Source organism: Sorex araneus, chromosome X (assembly GCF_027595985.1).
Source record: "Sorex araneus isolate mSorAra2 chromosome X, mSorAra2.pri, whole genome shotgun sequence".
In the NCBI taxonomy this organism is placed as follows: domain Eukaryota; kingdom Metazoa; phylum Chordata; class Mammalia; order Eulipotyphla; family Soricidae; genus Sorex; species Sorex araneus.
The window spans coordinates 269,962,445-269,983,490 of record NC_073313.1 but is presented as its reverse complement, the minus strand read 5'-3'; the positions used below and the strand labels follow the sequence as shown (position 1 = coordinate 269,983,490).

At 49.8% G+C, this 21,046-nt stretch overlaps 1 protein-coding gene across 6 annotated transcripts in view; it reads left to right on the top strand.

The window, feature by feature from the left end:
• TENM4 (teneurin transmembrane protein 4) overlaps positions 1-21,046 on the top strand; it is a 708,342-nt gene that overhangs the window by 605,545 nt on the left and 81,751 nt on the right. For 4 of the 6 annotated variants that reach the window (XM_055123102.1, XM_055123101.1, XM_055123104.1 and 1 more), the window contains 2 exons: positions 1,226-1,252; positions 10,239-10,385. In XM_055123102.1, coding sequence (XP_054979077.1) covers positions 1,226-1,252; positions 10,239-10,385 — 174 coding nt within the window. The remainder of the gene's footprint in view (positions 1-1,225; positions 1,253-10,238; positions 10,386-21,046) is intronic. The other 2 variants (XM_055123103.1, XM_055123105.1) reach the window with 1 other exon arrangement.

Here is a 21,046-nt window from a genome sequence, read left to right as displayed (position 1 = left end):
ACAAGCAGCAGCCCTCCCGACCTATCCCGTCCAGAGATGGAGGCAGAGGAGGGCATTTGGGTTTGGGTTTCAGTTTGCATTTGGGTTTTTGGTTTTTGTTTCTGTTTTTGTTTTGGATTTTTTTTTTTTGAGGAGAGTAAGAATGGGACTGTTTTTGAAAACCCTGGAGCTTCCTGAACAGGAGTCCATTATGATCTAATTCTGTCCCATCAACTTTTGACTCCTGTGTGATACGGAGCCGAGGACGAGGCCAGCCTGGCGAACAGCAGCAGCGCCCCAGACACCTCCCCTGTCTGGCTTTTTAGGGACACATGTAGGGAGTCCTTGCCTGGAGGCTGAGCCTGGGAGCAGAGAGGCCTGTCCCATTTTGCACACACAGTTAGGCATCCTCATATACAGACTGTGGGTTTGCCACAGGGGACCCCTAAATCTCCACTCTCCCCAAAAAGCCAGTCCATAAACTTCCAAAGAATCCATGCTTCAGCATCGACCCCTCCACTTGAAAGCAAAACACACCCCATTCTGTCTTTTGTGTTAGCAATACCAGAGGGGGAAGGTTTTCTTTTCTTTTGCTTGTTTTTCACGGTGACATCCATTGCCCCACACATTTGGAGGAAGATGCATGAGGAGAGATGCATCTTACTCAGAACCCCGGGCTTTCTGCATTGGGACCCCCCAAGGGCCCGGCAAAGAGAGAGAAGTCAAGAGCAGCAAACATGGTCTAGTTGCATTTCGGTCCCAGACACCCTTCCATAGTGTCTGCCAGAGACACTTCCGTTAGGGCTTGTTCTCGATTCCGACTCCCAGGGATGCCCCAGGCTTGTTTCCGGCGCTGCCCCCATTAGGAAGTGGGATGGCGCTGCATGGAGAGGAAGAGGCAGCTCTAGCATTCCCTAAGCGCAGAGCAGGGCGGCCACTTTCACAGCTCCCATCCTCCTTGGACTCCTGTTCCCCATGTCCGTGCGTCTCCCCATTCCTCCCACCATAATTCCAAATGCTTATGCCTCAGTCCTTTGGGGCCGTCCTCTGGAAATGTGCTTGCTCCCTCCCTCTCCTCGCCTTCATCTCATCCTGTCCTTGGTTTCATTTCCCCCGACCCTGGCAGGTCTGCCCCCAGCATGGGGCACACCCACCTCGGTCTATCCTGGGCCCAGCATGGCTGTGTGGCAGGCAGTGTCGTGCTCACTCGATCCTACCTGAAATGTCCTGTCTTTTATTTCCCAAGCGCACTATCTGGATAGGGTAGTTAAAGGTACGGTCTTCCTTCCTCTCTCCTATTGTCTGTGTGTGTGTGTTTGTGTATGAGCAGAGAAGGCGTGACATGTCTAGAAGGGCAGAGAGATGCCTCATCAGCGCGGAGTCTCAGAACTGCTTTCTCAGGCCCCCATTGCCCAGGGTCTGGGGTTACAGGCAGGGGATATGGTGAGGGTATCCACACACACACACACACACACACACACACACACACACACACACACATACACACAGACACACACCCCACAGTGCTCGATCTGTCTGTGATGAAACATTGTGCCTTTGTCCTTGCCCCTCATACATGCGTACACACTTACACCCGCCACTTTCTACCTCATCTCATACCATCTGCCCATCCCGAGGGCCTCTGATCCATCAGAATTCAGGCAGAGATCCCAAAAAAAGATACCTCAGAGCAAGCTAAGGAAGGTCAAAAGCTCTCTTTTAGGGTGGAGAGATAATAGAGTGGGTAGGGCACTTGCTTTACACGCGGCCAACCCAGGTTTGATTCCCAGCATCCCGTATGACCCCCCAGGCCCCTGCAACGAGAGATTCCTGAGTGCAGAACCAGAAGTAACCCTCAAGCATCACTGGGTGTGGCCCCCCAAATAAAACAAAAACCTATAGTCTGGTCCCTCTCACATCTCCAGCACAGGGACCCCCATCTCCCCTCCACTGATCCCCGAGAACGGGGACCCTGGCCTAGACTCTGCCAAGCTCTGGGGCAGAGGTGGGTGCAGGTCTCAGGGAAACACTCCCTGCTTCCCTTCCTTTCAAAGGATACCTGGCTTTGGTACATTTGATCTCTGATGGACTTCCCCTGCAGGCAGAGACACACCTTTCTTTTTATTTTATTTTATTGTACTTTTTGGTTTGGAGGCCATCCCTGATAATGCTCAGGGCTGACTCCTGGCTCAGTGCTCAGGATCGCTCTTGGCAGGGCTTGGGGGACCCTATGCAGTGCCTCCCATGTTCAGCCTTGCTCGGAAGCAGGGAACATTCAGTTTTCCTGACGGGACTCTCAGGTGATCAGACCGTGTGCTTCTAGGAACTCCCCGAGGAGAGCTACTGTGCGAGACTCATCTTTGACTTCCCAAACCTCCCCGAGAGTCTCACCCAAAATCTGGGCTCGGTGGCTGGAAGTGCCTACATTAGAGTCGGACCTGAATCCAAATCCTGGATCCGCCTTTAAGAGCCCCCTGATCTTGGGAAAGTGACTTCTCCCTGAGTCCTAGTTCAGGAGGATGGTGACTTGTGGGCTGGTGTGAGGTCAGGGCAAGTAAGTGTCGGCTCAGCATAATGGCAGGAGTACAGTCCAGGAACCCAGGTGTGTGAACTGGGTTATTTTGACGACATAGTCTCCCCTGCCCCCTACCTAGGGCCATCTTTTGAAGAAGGACTTTATCACATGCCCAATTTTTTAATTTCTCAGGGAAGGCCAAATTGATTTTTAATCATTGAGAGCTACTGCTATTTAATGTTTTCTGAGAAGACTTTGCAGGAGAGCATGAAGGGTGGATTGCAATAGAATCTGGAAGTCGCTATGGAATGAAGCCAAGGTGTTCCTTGTAGATCCAGCACATGAATATCTAGTGCTGAGAGCAGGTTTTCTCACACATCACATGCTGGCTTTGGAGTGAGAATAGACTCACTCCCACAAGAGGCCAGCCTCTCTAAAGTGGGCATTCCATACAGCATTGTAGCAGAGGAACCACTGGGTGCATTAAATGTAATAATGTGAGAATGTGACCATCTATTGGGTGGAATGTTTTCTCTTACTATGTGATCTTTTGTTACATCAGTGAGTTTTAAGCGAACTCTCTAAATTTTTTAGGAGAGCAGGTACAATTCTAACTATTTACGGGAAAATAAAGTTGAGTGGCTGGTGCTGGGTCACCCTGCAGCAAACAGCAGAGCCAGGATAGGAGCCCAGTCGTCATTTCTTTCCCTCTGCCTCTGTCACTACGTGTCACCAGGAAGGGACCTTCCTTCCCAGGCTTCATCCTCTGCACCGTATCTCTGAAGCTGGTTCCCTCACCAAGTGTTCTCTCTCTGACCACATGTTCTGATCTTTACTTTGAAAAGAGCACCAGGCCTTTGCTTGGATTAGTCAGTGAATCATAATGAGCTTTTTTTTTCTTTTTTTGCTTTTTGGGTCACACCCAGCAATGCACAGGGGTTACTCCTGGCTCTGCACTCAGGAATTACCCCTGGTGGTGCTCAGGGGACCATATAGAATGCTGGGATTTGAACTTGGGTTGGCCACATGGAAGGCAAACGCCCCACCCGCCATGCTGTCACTTAAAAGACAAATGTTTCTTGCCAAAATATGAACCAAGTTTCCTCTAGTTGGCTTTCTGATATTGTGTGTACTAATTCCCAAAGTAGAATGCAGAGCCATATGACAAGCATGCCCAGGTCTCTTCAGAATATTTTGCATGTCACAGACAAACTTTTGATCTTTGCTTTCCAGTTGGTAAGATGCTAAGGAAACAATCCATTCCACAAATATGTTCAGCTCTTTTTGTTGTTGTTTGAGGGCCACATCTGGTGATGCTCAGGGCTTTCTCCTGACTCAGGGATTGTTTCTGGTGGTGTTCAGGGAACTACATGAGGTGCCAGGGACCAAACCGCCTGGTCAGCTGCATACAAGGCAAGGACCTTACTCACTGTACTTGCTGTCCACCCTATGTCAAAAGCATTTTTGCTTGTTTTCTTTTTGTTTGGGAACCACACTCAGCGGTGCTCAGGACTTATTGCTGACTCTGTACTCAGGGCTCACTCCTGGAGGACTTAGGGGAACCCAAGGGATGCTGGGAATCTAAACTGAGTCAGACACATGCAGGTGCCCTGTTTGCTGCACTATCTCTCTGCTCAATCCCCACGTTAAACTTTCGAGTGCCAGGAATTATAGGTACCACACAATAGAGTGGTCCTTGTTAGTGGGTGCACGCCACATGTGATGAGATTTATGCCAGGGAGAATATCCAGGGCCACTTAGCAAAGAGACCTTCCCCGACCCCCATCATTTTGTCAGGGTCTCATAGACCAAGAATTTCTACTTTAATTTAAGCCTTTCAGAAAACCACCAGAGGTTCTCCATAGAGGATGATGAGTTGATGACATCCATGATCTGGAAGGATCTTTCACCTAACTGTGGAAATAGTCAAGGAGTAGAGGCAGGGGGGGCAGGAAGACCAATTAGGAGACTGTGTCTCTGTCATGTGGGAGGGAGGTGGTGACCTTATCTAGGTGCTGACTATAGGTGGGACAGTGTAAGAAAGAGACAAAGAAATGGGACATTTTGATATTTGATAGGTGTACCGCATAGCCTCTGCCACTGAACTAAAAAGAAATGCCTTCAAGGGCTCAGCAAGCCTTCTGGTCCCACCTGATGCTGGCTAGGGGAGGGTTTCTGCAGAGACTTCAACAGAAGCTTGAAGACAAAGCGGTCCCTTGTCATTTAAAGGGCATCTTGTCTTTGGAAAAGATTAGCCCTTCTCTAAGCCTTAAAATTACATTATTTTGCCTCTCGCAAATGGCTGGTACGAGTCCTTCCAGAGGGAATTGTGAATGTCACTTGGACTCTCTGAATTATTGATGAGTTTCAGGCTGTGGAATTAATGAGCTTCTGAGTGGGTAAGGATGCGCATATTGCTTTAAGAAAGTCAGCAAGTGGGGGACGGGAGAGGTGCGTGGAAGCTGCTGGCTAGTAGGGGCATGATTCTCTCGGAGGAAACCTCCACTCCCTCCGAAAACCATAGGCCCAGGCAGGCCTCAGGAGGTCACTTGGTTCGTTTGGAGAAACTGACTGTAGACAGTGTTCCTGCGACTTCCCTCAGTGTCCCTTCCAAGAACACCTGCTCCTTCCGGCACTGCCCTTCGCTCAGAGGAGCTCTTAAGAGCTGGGTTCCCAAAGTGGACCCTGTGAACTGCTATAATCCACACTATGGTAAATGTTTATGAGGAAAAAAGAGTTCTGACATCAAATTAGAAAGTGTTCCAATAATCAATCCCATGTATTTCTTAGGCCAGAGAGAATTTCATTAATTCCACATATCTCTGTGATCGGCTCATTCTGGTCCGATCACAGGCACCATATATGCTGCTCAGACACCTCTAGGTATGATCCCTTGAGCACAGAGCCAGAAGTAAGCCCCGAGTACTGCCAGATGTGGCCCAACCCACACCTTTTCACATATAACACATTTCTGTAAGACTTCTTGGAGCCTTGGCTATATGTCAGAGTGACTTTCTAGAATAAGAATATAGCATGCATTGTTTTCCGAACTGATTTGATCCCAGAAGCTTGTTTTTTGATGATGTTTTCACTAAACTCACTTTGAGAAGCATTGTTTGAGACACATTTTCCCTGAAACAAAGTAAGGTCTAGAGAAATACAATAGGAAATTACTGAAAGTAAAGAATAGAACATGTCATATCTCCCAGTGCTCCCAGAATCAACACTGGCTAGGAATGGTAAATGCCGAGTGAAGTGTGTTGAAGAGAAAAAAATTACCAAATGTATAGTTGTTTTAGCTTTCCCTGGAAGGCCTGATATACTGGAAGGCCTACCAGATCATCTTATTCAAACTTTCATTTGTAGATGAGTAAATTGAAGTCAAACGAGGAAAAGTAACTGTTCTAAGATATCATAAAGAGGGCCATAACCTAGGTCTCCATTCATTGATTCTTTTCAACAAATGCATAGTTTGCCATGGGCAATGCACTGAGTTAGATTTAAAGTAACCTTTGTGTGGTTTCCGATCTAACAGCGGAACCAAGACATTAAACTAAATGCAGAATTGGTAACTAGGGCATACTTGGGACACTTGAACTCCAGAAAAAGAATGGGATTCTAGGAGAGCAAAAAGATGGGGTGTGGGAGGTGGGGGAGATGGTCTGGCTGATATTTATGGCTCTGAACCCATTTCACTGCCACCTACTGAGCTGAATGTTGACCCCTAAGATCCTGGCACTAGGCTTGTCTCAGCTTCCTTTGCCGAGGTTTGTGTTAATGAGGACCACAGCTTTTAGCACAAATGTTGATATAATTTGGCCTAGGAAAGGGTTATTGTGAATGCCTTAGTGAATTTATATGAAGTTTAAATATAAATCAAGTAATAGCAATAGTAACCGGCAGTAAAAATAGTAATAACTGGCAGCTCTCACTTATCAAATGACCATGATTTATATTACCCCTTCTTTTATCTTCTCAATAAATAATTGATTTAGTTATACCTCCTGTTTTTTTCACATGAGGAAACTGGGGCTTTGAGAGTTCAGGGACTTTCTAGTCATCTTCAAGTCGTACATAAAGTGACCCTTGGATAGGAACCGAGATCTATGAGCCCCAGAGTCCACACATGGCTTTGATTAAATATTTATGATTAAATGGCTTGAAATTGGATCTGCCCTAGAAAATCAAGATCTGAAAAACAAGAAAGTTTTATGATGGGTCAAAGTTATTTTTGTATGTAATGTCTCACATTGCAAACCATCAGAGAGCCTTGGGAGGTGGCAGTTGTCATTGCCATTGTCATCAGTTTCTTGAGACATGGAAACCAGAGGTTGGCAAAACAAAACACAGCCCACAGTTCCAATCTGGTCCATCACCATTATTTTTTTGTAAGTATAGTTCTATTGGCACACAGTCACTCATTCAATTGTGTGTGACTTGCTTTTCAACCTGCAATGGCAGTGTGGGTCAGTGCAACGGAAGCCGTATGGCTCAAAAGTCTAAACTATTTAGGGGCTGGAGTGATAGCACAGCGGATAGGGCGTTTGCCTTGCATGAGGTTGACCCGGGTTTGATTCCTAGCATCCCATATGGTCCCCCAAGCACCACCAGGCGTAACCCCTGTGCATCACTGGGTGTGACCCAAAAAAGAAAAAAAAAGTTTAAACTATTTACCATCTACCATCTGCACCTCTACAGAAAAAAATATTTGCTAACCCTGGTATAGATAACCTGCTTTCTATTTTGCCTTTCTTTGAACTCTCACTGAGGTGATGAGTACAATTTAAAATATTACATGCCCTCGGCTTCAAATAGAAAGTCGAGGGGTTAGAAGATTCAGATAAAGCGTTTGAGCTTGGTTAGGCGCTGTGTATCATGCTTACAGTGGTCTCCCCGCATCCTCCCAACAGTCCCCGGTTATGAGTAGACTGAGAAGCAACGGCCTGTTTTAAAGGTGCCTCGCTTAGACCAGAGAGGTTCTTCTCATCTTATAGGAGCCTCCGTCTTAGAGTAAGAGAAAGCAATCTTGCGCCACTGGTAGTGGCTGAGCCCTGTTTCTTCCACAAGTAATTTCAAACATAGAGGACTCAGACTTGGAGGGAAGCTTCAGCCAGATGGACCCATGTCTGCAGGGAAGAAGGGAGTCCACCCCTGCTTGTGTGAACGGAGTTGACTCCTGAGTCAGAATGCCCGGGTATTCCTTGCACGTGTCAGCTCTGCTCCTGCAGCCTGCTTTTACTGCCCCCCACCTGCTTGCTCTCTCACTTTTGGGGTAGCCATGCTGGTGGCTCTTCGCCTTTCCCAACTGGCTTCTGCTTACAGTGCACAGACCACACAATCTCCATTTGCTTCTCAACTTCCTTGGAATCAATCCTGAGCTCAAAGTACACACTCAATAAGTGTTTCCTCCATAAACTGGGAAACACGGTGCCCAGATTAATAGCTTGCTGCCATGTTGTACATCTCAAGCAGAGATGAATGCAGTCATTTCCTTTACATTACAATAGTAGTTATCAAAAGTCCTGGAGAGGCTGGCCTCTAAGATGCTAACTGCTGGGCCCTTTAGTGGGTGCCTACTTTGGCCTCAGCTCATACCTGACAGCTTCATTGGCATTTGTCCCTTTTAGCAAAAGGGGTCGGCCTATGGCATCAAACTCTACTTAGAGCTCTATAAGTAACGACCCACTGCTCACAATGACCAAATAAATGTCATTACCAAGTGGCCAAGAGAAGTTAAAGTAAACCATGTTATTGAACAGATTCTGAGGCAGACTCAGAGGGAGGGACCTGAGTCCCTACTCACTGAAAATGCCTGTAACTCTTGCCAGGGAGAGGCCCAGAGGGCCAGAATACCTGCTTTGTGTACACACAAGGTCCTGAGTTCAATCCCAGCACCACTTGGTCCCTCAAGCACCCTGGGCTCCAAGAATACTGGGGAAGGACCCTCTAAAACCACTCCTAAATTTATTTGAATAGAAAATGTTTAACCCCAGGGCAGGAGCCCATAGTACAGTGGGAAAGATGCACACATGTGACTGACCCAGGTTCCATCCCAGCACCCCATAGAGTCCTCCAGGCACCAGCAAGAGTAATTCCTGAGTATAGAGCCACAAGTGACCCCTGTGCATAAGCGGGTGCGGCCTCCCCAACAAACAAACATGTTTAAACCCACCTTATGATTCGTCTAAGCCAAACCCGGGCAGGCCCTCCCGACTGCCCTGTCTGGGATGAGCCCTCTGTAGCCCCTCCACAGCAGCCAGGTTCCCTGCCTATCAGAGACTTCTCCCTCGGGACCCTCCACAGAGAAATATTTTGCTCTTATGAATCTGTCTCCTGATCGGCTCCGCTCTCCTCAAAAGTCAACACTTGCTCTTGTCAGTCTTCGAGCCTTTGAGCCAGTTCCAGAGGCTGCTTCATAAAGACAGGCAGGCAGACAGAGGGACGAGGAAGGAGATGAAGGGTGGGCAGGTGCTGCGCCTGCACTTGCACTTACAGAAGGAGCCAGGGGTGCTCCGCTGATGGTAAGAGGGGAAGGAACAGACCCAGGCCTTCTTGCTCACAGCAGACAGACTGGCACAAAATACATGCAAAGCCAAGGGTTCGAAACAGCAGGGTGAGGACCAGGAGGCAGCAGGGACACAGCACAGCCTTTAGAGTAGACACAGAATGCTGAGGGGCTGGGGAGTAAGAGCGGCTTTGTTGTTCCCAAAGACAGCACACACATGCACACGCGCGCATACACACACACACACACACACACACACCCCATTCTCACACGTACACACATGGTATGCCGAGCAGGAAAATCCCATGAGAGCCAGAGTGAATGAGGAAAGAGATGGACAGCACCCCTGGTTGGAGTGACAGGCCTGTAGGCATATACCCCCACCCTAGGAGCGGTCCCCGTGGAAGAAGGGGGTGCTGGTGGGAGCTTACACCTCTCACCACCACTTCCTGGCTGGCCTTCCCAGACCTGTCCCCACTGGGTGCCGGCTCCTCTCATAAAGAGGCCCTCCCGCTCCCAGTGAGACTCCCTGGGTGCTGAACCACACAGACGGATGTGGGAGCATTCTGAGAGTTGCAGGTAGAATGTGTAAGTGTGAAGGAGAGGTGGTACGTGTGGATGCGTGTGGAGTGTGTGATTGTGTGTGAGCATGAATGTATAAGTGAGTGTGTGGTATGAGTATTAATGTGTGTGTACGGTATGTACAAGTGCATATTGTGAGTGCATGTAGTGTGTATGAGTGTGTGTGGTGTACAGTAATGTGAGTGTGTATGTAAACCTGTGAGTGTGTGTGGAATGTCCTAGTGTAAATGTGTATGTGAGTGTGTGGTGTGTATCAATGTGAATGTATGTGGTATAAGTGTAAATGTAAGTGTGTGAGTGTTGTGTGTGTGCTATGTGTATGAGTGTATAGTCTATGAGTGTCTATATGTGGATGTGGATGTGAATGTGTATAGGTGTATACATGTGTGTGTGTGGTGTGGGGGGGTGAATAATTTATGAGTCTGGTATGTATGTATGTGATAAGTATGAGTAAGTATAGTAAGTATATATGTGAGTGTGTGGGGTACGTATGAATGTGTATGAGCGTGTGTGGTGTATATGAGTAATGTGTGTATGTGGTATGATGTGGCAGTGAGCACATACGTGTGAGTGTGAGTGTGTGTCTGTGAGTGTGTGTGAGCGTGTGTGAATGGCGGCTGTGGACAGGCAGATCCTGACACTGTGCTTGCCTTGCAGAGGGCTGTCCTGGTTTGTGCAACGGGAACGGCCGGTGTACCTTGGACTTGAACGGGTGGCACTGCGTCTGCCAGCTGGGCTGGCGGGGAGCCGGCTGTGACACGTCCATGGAGACAGCCTGCGGTGATAGCAAAGACAACGACGGAGGTAGGGCCGCATGAGGGCAGGGGGTCCAGGGGTGGAGGTGGGCCTCCTGGAGCCGACAGGGGGTCTAGCTGGGGGCTGGGGCTGGGGACGCAGCGTCCGTGAGCTCAGCATGAGCTGTGTGTCCCTCTGAGTCGTCCTCAGTGCACTAGCGGGAGGGCACCCACCATCCCTGTGAGCACTGGGAGGTGGCACGTGGAGACAGCCTCAGACGGGCCAACAGCGGAACCAACTGCTGGGCCAAGTGTTTCTAGAGGTTGGGCGAGATGGCCCTTCCCATTCAGGGTCACAGGGAGTGGCAGAAAGGCTTTCCCAGGGAGGGAGGGGTCCCCTCCAACCTCCTCTGATTCTGCTAATCGTCGTGTCTCCCTGCTACTCGGGGCCCCACTCTGCACCCTCTGTGGCTGGGTTTCGTAACCAAGAGTGGCTTTGAGGTTGGGAGTTTTCTGGTCTGGTCCAAACCACCAGGAAGATGGCCCGGTCTAGTGGACCACCTGTTGGGTGAGAGGGAGGCGACCCAGGTTCTGATTCTGGTCCTGACGTTGCTCCCTGTGCATCCTCAGAAAGCTGCTGACCGAGGGGTCCCATGCTCCCTGTGTCTCAGAGGAGGCAGATGGACCACACCCTTTCACCAGTCCTGTAAGCAGCCTCAGGCCTGCAGCAAAGACTCGGATAGACAGAGCCGCTGTGGGCTTTGCTTTTCTGCCCAGAAGATGGGCTGATTGGCTCTGACTGTCTGACGATGATCAGCAGGATCGAAAGGAAGAGGCTTCAAAAGGCCTCTGACACCATCAGCGCCTCCTTTCTAAGGAGCTGGCTGTTTCTCTCCCATCCACTCTGAGGGACTTGCTAGTATTCTGTGCAGAACAGGCAATCAGCAGGCCAGAAACGGCATCCCGACCTTTGGGAATTTTCTACTTAGATGGATTTTAAAATCTCAAATCACCATAAGGATTAAAAGGCCAAGTGTATATTATTGATGATTACCCTGGCTCATTGCCTTGAGTTGCCTCCAGCAACCCGGAGATTGCTGATGCCAACTGCTGGTCGCTGTCAGAGCCCACACTCCATCTTCCCACTCACTGCCCACAGCCAGGAGGTGGCTGGTTCCACAGGGTGCCCAGCTTGGGGACGGTGGTTTCATCAAGGAACTGCTACGCCCTTGGAGCTCAGCCTGTGTTCCCCGGATACCTGTAGAGCTGAAATGTCCCTTAGTCAAGCTGAAACTTAGGAGAGCTCATTCTTTTTTTGCTTTTTGGGCCACACTTGGCAATACTCTGGGTTTGCTTCTGCTCTGTGTTCAGTGCTCACTCTTTTTTTAAAAATTTTTTATTGGATCACCACGAGATAGTTACAAGCTTTCATGTCTGAGTTACAATCACACAATGATCAAACACCCATCCCTCCACCAGTGCACATTCCCCACCACCAATATCCCCGGTATACCCCCTCCTTTCCCACCCTCCTCCTGCCTCTATGGCAGACAATATTCCCCATACTCTCTCTCTCTACTTTTGGGCATTATGGCTTGCAACACAGACACTGAGAGGTCATCATGTTTGGTCCTTTATCTACTTTCGGCACATATCTCCCATCCCGACTGACTCGTCCAGGAATCATTTTCTTAGTGACCCCTTCTCTATTCCATCTGCCTTCTCCCCTCTGCTCATGAAGCAGGCTTCCAGCTATGGGGCAATTCTCCTGACCCTTGTATCTACTGTCTTTGGGTGTCAACCTCATGTGATGTTATTCTATGCTCCACAAATGAGTGCAGTCCTTCCTTCTATGTCTGTCTCAGGGATCACTCTTAATAGTGCTTAGGGGACTGTAGCAGGAATTGAACCCAGGTTGGCCATTTGCAAGACAAGCACCCTCCCCACTGTACTATTGCTCCATCCCTGAGTTCATTTGTGTGCTCCCTAAATATTCAGAGTCTGATTATGAGGCCAGATCCCATACCAAGCACAGTGATAGAAAAATCCCAACACTGTACTTTCATACTCAGGTAACAAAGAGGCAACAGGAAGTGCTCAGGGCTATGCTGAGGGATCCACAGCATTGCCTGGTGTTGTGGAAGGAGGAGATTTTCCACCAAGAGGGGGAGAGTTAAGTGGGTTGGAGGTGTTTCTGGGGAAGGGAAGGACTTTGTATTCCTAGAGAACCTCTGGCTAGACCCAGCCACAAGTTCACAGTGCTCTGTCTTCAGACCAGGGAGGACCATGGGACTGGTGCTTTCTAGGAGGGATTTGTCAGCCCTCACTTTGATGTGCATGGACGAAGAGGTGTGTGTTGGGGAAGAAGGCTGCCCTGCTCTGGTACTGAAAGCAGGATAGGGGCCCTAACGGATGTGTTTGGGGGCATGCCCATCTCTTCCGTTTTTGGAAGTGTTTGAGAAGGATGGAATTAGAGCTTCTTTGAGACTTTGGTCCAGTTCACTACTGGAGTCATCTGGTCCTGGGTTTTTGTTTTGGAAACTTTTGATTACTGACTCCATTTCTTTATCCAGCCCTGCTTGGTTTGTTCACTAGCACCGCCATACTATGGTGCTGTAATCTCCATCTTTTGCTTTTTTTTACCACACCTGATAGTGCTGAAGGTTTACTCCTGGCTCTTTGCTCAGGGATAATTCCTCTGTGTGGCATGGGGGATCATAGGCATTGTCAGAAATTTGAACCTGGATCAGCCATGTGCAAGGGAAGCACCTTCCCTGCTGTATTATCCCTCCACTCCTCGTTTGCTTTTTATTTATTTACTTTTACCAATGTTGACTGTGTTCTGTGCACCAGTTCTCGTCCAGAAGTCTGGAACATCAGAAATATATACGACATAGTCCTCATCTTCTGTGTCTTCCCAGTCAGATGGGAGAGAAAAGCCAGTATCTACCATGCAGTGAGGGAAGAGGATTCATTTGCTCAGCGGATACCATCAAATGTCTGGTGCCTTCTAGAAACTGTGATTTGGTCTCTGGCCTATAGGACCTCCCATATCCCCAATACAGTAGCCTTCAGCACATCCTGATTATTTGCAGTGTGTGTGTGGGGAGGTGGTGTGGGTGTGGGGGGGTGGGTGTGGGTGTACGCGTGCACGTGTGCATGCACACACTTGCCACAATTTGACAGTGCTCAGGGCTCACTGATGGCTTTGTGCTCAGAGATTGCTCAGGGGACCATATATGGTGCCAGGGATCAAACCCTGGTTGGCTGCATTCAACGTCAGTGCCTAATCCACTGCGCTTTCTCTCTGGCCCTGGAACATCCTTATAACTAGCAGGAAGATTGAGAGAGCTTGGTCTTGGCAGCTCCTCTGTGTTGTGAGGAAAGTGATGCCTTACTCTGAGTCCTCCTTGTTGGTGGACTCCCCCCACACTGGAAGAGTCAAAGGGACAGTGCCCAAAGTCCTGGCTTTAGGAGTGGCACAGGTAGAGAAACTGGGAGCAGAAACTGTCCCTTCTCCCGAAGGCAGATGTCCCCTCTGCCTCGGCCTGGATGTAACAGGGAGCATTTTAGTGGTCAGAGAGGCTGGGCAGTGGGTACATGGCAGTGTGCAGGGAGCCGCAGTTAGCATGGGGCTGTGTCCAGCTGCACCGGCACGTGTCTGTGAGGTGATGGTTGTCTCCACGGCAGCAGACCCTTTCCAAAGGCCCCTAACCAGCCTTTCTCCCCTGGGAAGCTCCTCGGTAAAATCATTACCCCAACAGCTCCAGATGCTGGAGGCTGAAGGACATGATTTCCTTTAGAGCGGGTGCGACAGGGGACACAGCCCCAAGCCAGACAGAGATGCTCGGGAGGAGGGCAAGTGAGAGGGTCTCTGTGAGGGAGAACTGGAGAAGGAGCGTGTGGCATTGGCTGTGGGCTAACGGTGACGTGAATACTGGCCCGGGCTCCTTCTTGGTCCTGCCTCGCATGGGACCAGGAGGAAACGAGGTGGAGGTGATACAGGTGAAGGCCACACAGTCAGTCGGCTGTCAGCGTGGCCTCACCTCAAGCCCCAGCGTCTCACGCTGCTCATCCCTCTGCCAGGGTAAAGGCTGATCTCTGGCGGCTGGAGCAGGAGCAGAACAGAGTGGAGCGTGGGGCCTGTTCCGTCCTTTCTCATTGCCGGGGGCCACCTGTGGCCCAAGGGTGAGGGATTCTGGGCTCGCCTTACGGGGAGAAGCCAGGGCGAGTGGCAGCCACGCTCTGCCCTCTGGCCGGGGGCGGGCAGGACGGCAGCCACACCAGACGCTCAAACCCACAGCGCCTTTGTAAGCAACACTGCTCGCCCCGTGTTCTAAGAACCCCTGATTTCTCTGCTCTCCCAATTTGCGAGGCTGAAAGCAATCCTTTCCAAATTAAGCTTGAATTTCAAGCTTCATTAAGACTGCTGTTGCAGTGTTTTTAAACAGTGTGACTGAGGGGTGTTGGGGGGGGAACAACACTGCTCCACTTAAATAGCTGAGTTGGGTTTAGCTTTATGGGTTTGTTTTTGTTTTCATTGATAGTTGTTGTTTCTGTGTTAATCCAGAAAGCATCCGGATGGGACTCAGCGATTCTCACAGCCTCGTGCCTGCAGGCCTTCTTCAGGGCTCTGGTGGTCCAGAGGGGTCAGGGGGACGGGTGGAACGTGGACGTGACCCCCCACTCTGTGTGGATGGCCCTGTGTGCACCACCACTTGATTTAGGAGAGGCCTTCCCGAACCCCATCTTTAGGCTGGCACACACCTGGATGTGTGCCAGCCCTCACAGGGGGTTCACACTGGGGTCCAAGATGCTAAGTGGCTGTAAAATGAGGTGCACTGCCGACCTCTAGTCCTGATAGGAGAGTTGCTCACGCACAACGCCTAAGGGCCTGAAACCAGGGAAGCGAGCACAGTGCTCGGGACTCCACGCTGTAGTGACAGAAATGATACCTCTCTTTTTTTTCCACTGGGGTTTCTACTCAATATAATTTTATAGCCTGCTCTTTGAGGCTTCCAATTATGTCTTTCTCAAGAGAAGAACGCGTTTTGGCCCTTTTTTGTCTCTGGATTAAATTTGTGTTCCAAACCATTACATGCTTGTTGCTGAGAGGAAAACGGAAATCAAACATAATGAAGGAGAACCATCCTTGACAGCAGCGCTACTCAGCCAGGGACCCCGGGGCCCCAGGGTATTCCTAAGGGACCAAAATTGAAAATCACATAAATGGGGTCTCAGGCACTAGACTAGGAGCGCACTGGGAGGACAGAGGGTCTGGGAGTCAGTGAGCACGGGAAGGAAACAAGGTCTGCCAGGAAAAGGGTCGTGGCATGTCCCTGAAGCCAGGCGGTGTGATGCCTGCCCTCACCTGCCCCTGCAAGGCAGGGAAACGGAGGCAAGTGGCTTCGCCAGAATGACACCGTGAACCAGCAGGCTTTCATTCAGCAGAGATGGTGAATCAAAGCCTGCAGGATCTGAACTCCCACAGCCCCTGACAGAGGGGGCACAGCATGACGTGTGTCCTTCCATCCAGGACACACTGTGGATAGAGGCGGCACTCCCAACCGCCTCTTCTCCGGCGCAACCCCTCACCCCCGCGGGAATGGAGGTGCTGAGGCGCCCCAGAATTGGCTCACCCCTCACACTCTCTCTACACCACATTTCTTGAGATAAGAGACAGGCGAGAAATTGACCTTTAAAAAGCCCGTGTTCCAGTGGGCAGATAAAGAATGTGCTAGTTTTTTAGAAAGAAGAGCCAGAATTTATTGTAGCAAATGACAAAAACTGCTCCCAGATGTGCAGGGGAGAGGAGATTCCCTCCCCAGCCCCTGCTCACCCACCCCAGGTCTTTCTGGATGCTGCCCACAGCCTCTGCAGAACCATCCTCAGACAAAACTGCAGGAAACAGTTCTCCCTCCCTCCCTCCCTCCCTCCCTCCCTCCCTCCCTCCCTCCCTCCCTCCCTCCCTCCCTCCCTTCCTCTCTCCCTCCCTCCCTCCCTTCCTCCCTTCCTCTCTCCCTCCCTCCCTCCCTCCCTTCCTCCCTTCCTCTCTCCCTCCCTCCCTTCCTCCCTTCCTTCCTTCCTTCCTTCCTTCCTTCCTTCCTTCCTTCCTTCCTTCCTTCTTTCCCCCCCTCTTTTCCACCCTCCTTCCTTCCTTCCCTCCCTCCCTTCTTTCCTCCTTCCGTCCCTCCCTCTCTCCCTTCCTTTCTCCCTCCCTCCCTCCCTGGCCATCTTCCCCTTCTCTTAGCATTTTACTCCCCACTGCTGGGTGTGGTTTTGCTACACCCTCTAGCCCTTGCTGGATCTGACCTGTCCTCTGCCCCCTTCACTGTCCCCGAGGAAGGAGAGAGCGGTGGCACTTGGAGTGGCCAGAAAAAGAATGTTTGGAGGATGGGAAATTGTTCTCCCCAAACTGGGAGCTGGTGAGGGCCTGGGCTTATTACAATGTGGTGGAGGAAAAGGAAAACCTTCTCTTTCCCTAGTAACTTTAAATGTTTATTTTTGCTGCAATAATTCCTAGCTCAGTGAACATTGAAAACATATGAAACATGGACATTCTATAAGCCAGCCAACTTGTGGGCAAGTGTTATATGGAGTCCTTGGAGTTTCCAAACTAGCCCAAATCAGAAAATCAAAAAAAACCCTATATATTGATATCTTTCCACATTTTACCCACCCACCCCCATATTTTTCCCCTCTTAATACAAATCCTCTCCAATGTGCCATCGACGCCTGAAAAAATTAAACTGTGGGAGAATCTCACTGTGGAGCGGCCATATGCCCTGCTTTGGGCTGCCATATGCCGCGCTGCACTCGAAAATAGAAAGGGGGTGCAGGAAAGCTGCTCTGTCTTGTAAACGGAGCCTTTATAAGCATTTTGTGGGCCCTGAGCATTTTAGAAGTTTGTATCTCATTTAAATATGATTGTCTCTATTAGTGGAGGTTTAGCCCACATTCAGCACTCAGCAAATATTTGCTGAATGAACCATCAGGAAGTAGCAGCACAGGAGGCTTGGTGGAGAGAAGAATCCGCAGCCTGCAGAGCATACAAGGAATATCCCTACAGCCTGGGTTCTGCCATAGGGAACAGCCCCGCAGAGCAGAGTCTCCCACAGAGAACAGCCCCACAGAATGGGGTCAACCATAGGAACAGCCTCACAGGCCAAAGTTTCACAGGAAACAGTCCCACAGACCAAACTCTCACAGGGAACAGCCTCAAAGCCTCAGGATCTCCCACAGGGAACAGCTCTACAGACCAAGCTCTCCCACAAGGAACAGCCCCATAGATAAGGGTCTCCCACAGCAAACAGCCCCACAGACCAGGGTCTCCCACAGCAAACAGCCCCACAGACCAGGGTCTCCCACAGGGAACAGCCCCACAAACCAGGGTCTCCCACAGGGAACAGCCACACAGACCAGGGTCTCCCACAGGGAACAGCCCCACAAACCAGGGTCTCCCACAGGGAACAGCTACACAGACCAGGGTCTCACAGGGAATAGTCCCACAGCCCCAGATTTATTCCCACAGGGAATAACCCCACAGACCGAGGTTTCCCATAGGGAACAGCCCCACAGACAGAGATTTCTCATAGGGAAAAGCCCACCATCTCCCACAGGAAATAGCCCCATAGACCAAAATCTCTCACAGGGAACGGCCTTACAGCCCCAGGGTCTCCCACAGGAAGTAACCCCCTCTGGGATTTCTCACAGGCAACAACCTCACAACCTGCCTCAAAGTTCTAGGTCTTTTAACGAGAAGCAGCCCCCCACCCCAGCTCTCTCACAGGGAACAGGCCCCACAGTCTGAGGTGGCCTGTGGGAGCTTTCATTTGTGTGCAAGCTCCACTTCTGAGAACCCCCATCTTCTAATCTCCTGGAGTCTCTAGAGGTGTGCCACTATAGTCATGTTAATCAGCTTCCTGTCTCCAAGGCCATCCCTGAGAGGGCTGCCCTGAAATGTGTTGGCACATGGGCGAGTGGCAGCCTCTTTAAGGAGAGACCTGGCCAAGCTAAGGGACCCGGTGTTCCGCAAGCTCTTGCTGAGGGCTGACCTCAGAGCCAAGGGCTTCCCGTCTCTGCTACTTGGGCCAAGGCCTCCTGGTATCTCTGTGAGGCAGGTTTGAGGTTCGTTTCACTTGTGAGCAAACCAGAGCTCAGCCCTGGATGCGACTGTTATTTCTAACAGAAGGGCCAATAAGATCCTTTGACTAAAAGGAACAATTTTTTTAATTAATTAATTTTTTAAAGGGAAGAAAGAAAGGGGCAAGGGAGCCCCAGATTCCAAGGGCAAGGATGAAACTGAAGGTACAAGCAGAGCCCTCAGATAGTGCAGGCATAGGCCTGGCCTCTGGGACAGCTGGAGAACCATCTCTCGAAGCTCAGAATCTGGGGAGGATGACAAAGGCCTCCAGTCACAGTATCAAATGGGGGTGGCTAGAAAAGCAAATTTCACAAGACACAGAAAGTCCAATTTTCCACTAAAAAGAAACAGTTCATTTCCTCTGAGTCTCTCTGTCTCTTCCACTCTGGAATCACCCCTTCCTCATGGAGAATATATAATTCCTTTTATTCCCTGACATTCCCTCTTCTCTCTTGTCCCTCTCTCTCATGTAGAATAAATAAACTATTTTACTTCTAGAGCCAGGGAGCTAGAACAGGGTTTAAGGCATTTGCTTTGTATATGGCCTACCTGTGCTCTGTCCTTAGTACCACCTATGGCCCCTCAAGCCCCTTTAGGAGTGACCCCTGAGCATAGAGCCAGGAGTACCCTGAGCACAGCTGGGTATAGCCCCAAAACAACACACACACACACACACACACACACACACACACACACACACACACACACACACACACACCCTTATTTTATTCCTCCAATACCTCAGAAAAAAAAGTCTCTTTAGGACTCAAATCTTTTCTTGTTCCTCAAAAGAGAACCAAGTACAAATCCAGAGTTGTCTTCCTCACTGACTTGTGGGACTGAGGTGCTTTACCATGAGGAGCTTCTGTCTCCTGTCTAAAATGAGGCTATATTTTATATACCATAAATGAATTTTATACTTGTCCCTCTCCTTCTGACTCATTTCACTCAGCATGATACTCTCCAGGTCCATCCATTTAGAGGCAAATTTCATGACTTCATTTTTCCTGACAGCTGCATAGTATTCCATTGTGCGGATGTGCCATAGTTTCTTTATTCAGTCATCTGTTCATAGGCACTCAGGTTGTTTCCAGATTCTGGCTATGGTGAATAGTGCTGCAATGACATAGGAGTGCAGATGGTGTTTCTGCTGTGTTGTGGGTCCCCCAGGGTATATTCCCAGAAGTGGTATAATAGAAGAATAATATCCATGGCCAGAGTAGATAGGGGTTAGGAGGAATGGTTGGTACTTACCACAAGCGTGTGTAGGGCTGAGGGTAGGTAAGATAGAGAAGAGACTGCAGATAGAGAAGAGACCAGTATGACAAGAATAGCTGGAAATGATCACGCTGGACAAGATCTGAGGGTTGAAAGTAGCTAGCAAAGGGATATTCTTGATAACCTTTCAGTATCAATATTGCAAATCACAATGCCCAAAAGAAGAGAGAGAGAGAGAGAGAGAGAGAGAGAGAGAGAGAGAGAGAGAGAGATGAAAAGCACCTGCCATAGAGAGGACGTGGCAGGGGGTGATGGGAGGGAACCTGGGGACACTGGTACTGGGAAATGTACACTGGTGTAGGGATGAGTATTGGAATACTGTATGACTGAAATCTAATCATGAACGGCTTTGTAATGTGTAAAAAATTTTTTTAATAAAATAAATAACAAAGTGGGGGAAAAATGAGGTGATACTCCAGGAGTGCTCCCTGAGCATACCGCCAGAATAATCCCGGAGTAAGGAGTAAGCCACATGTGGCCCAAGCCCACTCCCCAAAATGAGGTGATGGCACTGGCAGGTGGTTGCTTCATGGCACTGGGGAGGCGTTACTCCTGACACAGCCCTTGGAAACATCCCTTGGAAAGTGCTAAGCCAGATGCCCGACACTTGGTGGGGTTCCCATTGTCACCTGACAGGAAACCCAGTCAGAACGGTCCCTGTGAATCATTTGTATTATTAACAGGCCCACCCCGCCTCCCAGGCTAGAGCAAGGAGCAGTTCTCAGGCACCACCGAGCAGAGTATTTGGAAAGAGGTAGAACACTGGCTTCCCCTCAGACACTGTGCTGGTGGTAAATAAGAGCAGGCAAGAGCTAATAAAATTTCAAATTAGCCATGACTTTTCACGCTCCTTCAATTGTGCTCGCTGATTTAATGGTCACCGTCCCTGCTCGCTGGGATTGAATAATGGAGCATTTCAGCAGAGTTATAGATGCGGCAGCTGAATCTGTCATGCTAACATCAATAGCAGAATGCAAATAACCCCCGACTCAGTCTGTAATTATGTGTTTAAGCAGTGTCTGACAGGGGCCGCGCCGAGCGCAGACGGCAGGCGCTCGCTATGCTGTTGCTGGCACATCTGGGGAGATGGGGCAGGAGCGCCTAGTGAGGCCCTCGAGGGCCCTGGAGCGCTGGGAAGGCCTTGTGCCCATTTCTCAGGGCCTGTCTAGCCAGGGAGCAGGGGACAGGCACCCTCTCACTGTGCTGAGCTGTGTTCGAGTTCAGAGCCGGGAAGGGAAGGCACCCTCCAGAGACAAACACTCCTATGGCTCTCAGTGTTGCCATGTTCCTGTGAGGGGTGTGGGAGATGG